General features: G+C 53.0%; 1 protein-coding gene across 1 annotated transcript; it reads right to left on the bottom strand.

Annotated features, from left to right (window-relative positions):
- Positions 1-477: 477 nt before the first annotated feature.
- On the bottom strand, positions 478-4,337 carry LOC123050939 (uncharacterized). Its single transcript, XM_044473659.1, has 3 exons — positions 3,584-4,337; positions 3,379-3,479; positions 478-1,497 (listed from the first exon to the last, which is right to left on the bottom strand). Exons 1-3 carry the CDS (start codon positions 4,252-4,254, stop codon positions 794-796), a joined length of 1,476 nt encoding a protein of 491 aa, XP_044329594.1. The 5' UTR covers positions 4,255-4,337; the 3' UTR covers positions 478-793.

Here is a 4,337-nt window from a genome sequence, read left to right as displayed (position 1 = left end):
AGTGTGCTTAGTTCATTAAACCAATATAGGAAAGTATAAAATGTGCAGTGCAAGAAACATTTCCTCTTGTGTGTTGTCTAAATATAGGAAAAGGGGTTGGAGTTATATATTTGCTGGCAGACTCATGCATGCCATGCATGTGCAGTTGACCATGTGAATGGACTTGGGTGGCTGACAGAGAACTGATCAAAAAGGGTGCCAACAACCAAAACCCAACAACTTACAAAGGTGGGAAGGATTCTATCTCTCTGAGACTGACTAACTGTGCTTGCATGCATGCATGGATCCGGTGACAACCAATATATGTACATCTAGTTGACCATGCACATCATCCATAGAAGGTTCAGCTACTATGTTGAGCAATGGATCAGATCAGGCCCTATCTACTTTCCAAACAAACATCAACCCCAAGTTGCACAGCTAATCATGCATGAGGCCAGTGTCCCAATCGTACTACAAATAATCCATCACCATACATGCACGGAACCGATCATGCATTATGCAAATCTGTTAATAGTACATGGAAGCCATCAATCCCATCAAAATCAGTCTACGCACGCACGTACATACTCGACCAGGTGTGCATCCATGCATGTAAGCAACAACTTGTACACAATATTACTGTTGTGTTCTTGGGTACACACGTTGACACACACATACTACTCTATATATCTTCAAGCCGACACAATTGATCGATACAAGTAGACAAGTAGTACGTACAAATTAATATACATACATACATGTGTATGTAGGTAGGTGCACAGGGAAATATAGCTGCTGCGGTGCATGCATCTCACTGGGCGTCGACGTCGACGCGGTAGACCACGACGAAGCACGGCAGGATGGCCCTGGGGTTGGCCACGAACAGCTCCTCCAGCACCCCGTACGCGCCGCCAGCGTCGTCGCCGGCCACCGAGTCGAACGGCCCCGCCTCCTCCTTCCCTTCCTCCCCGTCCCCGTCACGCCGCCGCACCTGCCCGGCGATCACCCGGCACACCAGCATGGCCCGCCATCCCGGTGCTGCCGCGCTCGGACCCTCGGCACCGCAGACGTCGTGCGCGCGGCCGCTGCTCGCCGTGGTGCGCACGCCCAGCGGGTGCGCGCCGGCCCATGGCGCAAACCCATGCCGGATAGCCGCGCACACCCCGCACGCCGCGGCCGCCGATTTGCCGTCGGCGTCACCATCGTCACAGGACGCACACAGCGAGGTGGAGCCGTCGGCGCCGAGCTCGCAGGCCAGCGCTGCCGGATGGAACCGGAGCAGCTCGTTGCCGTCGGCCGCAGCGCGCGTGGCGCCACCAGCACCGGCGGCGTCGGCGCGGCATCTGGCACGCACGGCGTCGCGGTAGGCCTCGAAGCGGGCGACGGTGCGCGGCGGGTTGCGCACCTTGAGGATGCGGTCGATGTGGCAGATGGGGCGGTCCCGCTTCTGCCAGCTCGACTTGAAGATGATCTCCACGATGTTCCGCCCGGAGTCCTCCGGCCCCAGCTCCGACACTGCCCACCATGAACACCATGCAGAACCTCAATTATTTACTCGTAGAAAGTACAATAAACTGACTAACCGCCCAACCAATAATGTAATCAGTAGTAAATTAATCACTGCAATCACATGCATGATCTCAGGGCGGGCAGGTCACACCGACAGTGCCATGAAAGCACGACTGAGATCCTTGAAAGCATCATGCATCATTGGCAACTAAATTAATCAGGCTGTATCCGTATTGATTAAGGCAGTGGGGGGTTGTGCTGCCTGTGATGCATGGCGCTTTTCAATCAGTCCGCCAACCTAAACAGGTGAAAAGTATGTACGTACACCAGTACACCTACCAGCAGTACATGGACATCAAGACTTTAAGGGAGAAGGTACACTGGTACATGTAAACGTTCAACTGCATGACTCAGCTGCATGCATGCATGCCGCAACAGTGTCAGCAGCGGGCATTAACCACGTTCATGAGACAAGCATGCAATGCAAGATGATGGTCCCATGCAGATGCATTGCATGAGTGTGTGTGTGTGTGTTCATGTCTCACTTTCAACATGTAGATGCAAAACTTCATCTTTTCTTGTCCTTCATTTCGTTTTCTTTCTCTCATATAAGTGTAGATGCATAAATACATACACAACAAGCACACATGGACATGGACATGCATGCATGCAGCCCCAGTTAACGTGCTACCAACCGCTATAAATTGAAGGCGCTGTAGCATGATGCAGTGGTACAGCATGCATGGGACCTCATCTTGCAGGCTAATTTTCTACTCCCTCGTTCCTAAATATAAGTCTTTGTAGAAATTTTATTATGAACCACATATGAATGTATATAGATGCATTTTAAGTGTAGATTCATTCATTTTGCTTCGTATGTAGTTCATCTAGTGAAATCTCTACAAAGACTTATATTTAGGAACGAAGGGAGTAGCTTGTAACAGTGGGATTAGTTGCTTGCTTGATTGACTAGTATGTGCTGTGCTGGTCTTAACAGATTTAATACTAGCCAGTCATGTGGAGTATCCTACTCCTGCGTGCATGCCAACACCGACAGCTTAATTAAAATTAAATTAAGTTAAAGATACCCCACCAGGCCACCACCATTGATCAGGAGTACTAAGCAAATGATCTAGCCTGCCATGCCATGCATCCACCTTTACCAAGTACAAGCAACTGATATGATAGAGATACAGATAGATACGGATCGACAATTAGTTATCGTTATCATCTAAGATAATTTAATCAGAGAGTGGCAGTGGATTTGTGCACAAGCTAGCTAAGACAGTAGCTTCCTTGCAACCCACAAAAGACAACAGAAAAGGGGTGAAAAGGGGGAGATGGTTAGCTTTGATGAGCAGGCAGCATCTTCCTAACCCCTTCTTCTTGTCTCCTCTCCCTCTCACACACATGTACACATGGCAAACCACAAAGGGTGTGTGAAGAAATTACTAAACTAATCCAACCACTAAAGCACTAGATCACTACTATGTATAATCTTTTTATAACTTTGTATATATGGCTCAAATGGGTGCCATGCATCCCTCTCCATCATTTAATCATGATTAGCCCATCATTTTGACCAAAGATTAGTTTTGGTTAATTAATTAGTGTATGCCACAGCAGAGCACAGATCTCCATCTAGCTAGTAGGAGTAGCTTTCTAAGGCCTCCTCCTCCTCACTAATGGTTCTGGTTAGTAGTAGTTGTACTCCACTATCACACATGATTAATTTGCACCAGAAAAATCTTCACCACATGCATAATGTTGATCTTCTATATATATTTTGCAAAAATCTATAAAATCCCACAAAATATCAATTCTCGCGGTCGGTATGGCTGTGTGCATCGATCGATGCAGGCGGGGTTCGGGGTTTCGAGAATTTACCGGCATGGCGGACGGCTTGGTGCTGCTCCAAGCTGTCGGCCTTGGTGAACACCTCGCCGCACTGCGAGCACGGGCACAGCTCCCTCGGCCGAGGGTACCTCCTGAATTATCACCAACCAATAATGGCGATTAGTTGCCAATCAAATGGCGATTAGTAGTAAGCTAGCTAATGGAAGGGGATTAGGCAGCGGCATGAGGAGCGGACCTTGAGACGGGCTCGACGTTGATGGCGCGGCACTCGTAGCAGCCGGAGAGGCCGCGGAGGGAGGAAGGGTGCCCGCCGCCGCCAGCAGACGACGACGAGGAGTGGTGGGCGCGGCGGGAGGAGCGGTTGAGCGGGGCGGTGTCGCGGTGGTCGACTACGACGGACGCGGCGGAGGAGGCGCCGTCGACGGTCGCCACGTCGCGCATGGAGCAGAGCGACGTCCCCCAGTACCCCCCGGCGCCGGGGCCCCGCGCCAGTGCGGCCGGGTCGTGCACGCGCGCGGCCGCCGTGGCGCTCCGGCAGCTCAGCAGGCTCTTCAGCTGCTCCCACGACGACGCCGGCCGCGCGGGCTTCTGCGCAGCCGCCTTCTTCGAGCCACTGCGGCGTTGACGGTGGTCCTTGCCGGCCACGAGCCTGGCCTTGGCGCCGGCGGTGGGGGCGGCGAGGGCGGGGCTCTTCCTGGAAGGCGTCCCGGTGGCGGCAAGATGGCGACGGCCAGGAGTCCTGGGCGCGGGGGAGAGCGGGGGCGGCAACGACGGCGGCTTCTTCTTGCGCTTGCTGTGGTGGTTCTGCTGCTGCGGCGGCGGCTGCGGCTGCTGGCCGCGGCGGCGGTCGGAGGTGTCGGCGGTGGTGGTGGAGGAGGAGGGCAGGAGGAGCGCGGAGAGCGCCATTAATGAAATGGAGGCGAGCTACTGCCAGTATCCGTGTGCTCTCTGTCCGTATGGCGTCTCGGATTTAAACAAGGCGGGGGAGG

This window comes from Triticum aestivum, chromosome 2D, assembly GCF_018294505.1.
Source record: "Triticum aestivum cultivar Chinese Spring chromosome 2D, IWGSC CS RefSeq v2.1, whole genome shotgun sequence".
Lineage (NCBI taxonomy): Eukaryota > Viridiplantae > Streptophyta > Magnoliopsida > Poales > Poaceae > Triticum > Triticum aestivum.
Note: the sequence above shows the minus strand (reverse complement) of the source record. Positions and strands in the feature narration are given on the sequence as shown.

What these genes read in the sequence shown, in the direction of transcription:
- LOC123050939 (XM_044473659.1), bottom strand. Translation starts at nt 4,254, where the DNA reads ATGGCGCTCTCCGCGCTCCTCCTGCCCTCCTCCTCCACCACCACCGCC. An exon ending in AACGTCGAGCCCGTCTCAAG is followed by an intron (nt 3,480 to 3,583) that starts GTCCGCTCCTCA and finishes GTGATAATTCAG; the next exon opens with GAGGTACCCTCGGCCGAGGG. An exon ending in CCAAGCCGTCCGCCATGCCG is followed by an intron (nt 1,498 to 3,378) that starts GTAAATTCTCGA and finishes CATGGTGGGCAG; the next exon opens with TGTCGGAGCTGGGGCCGGAG.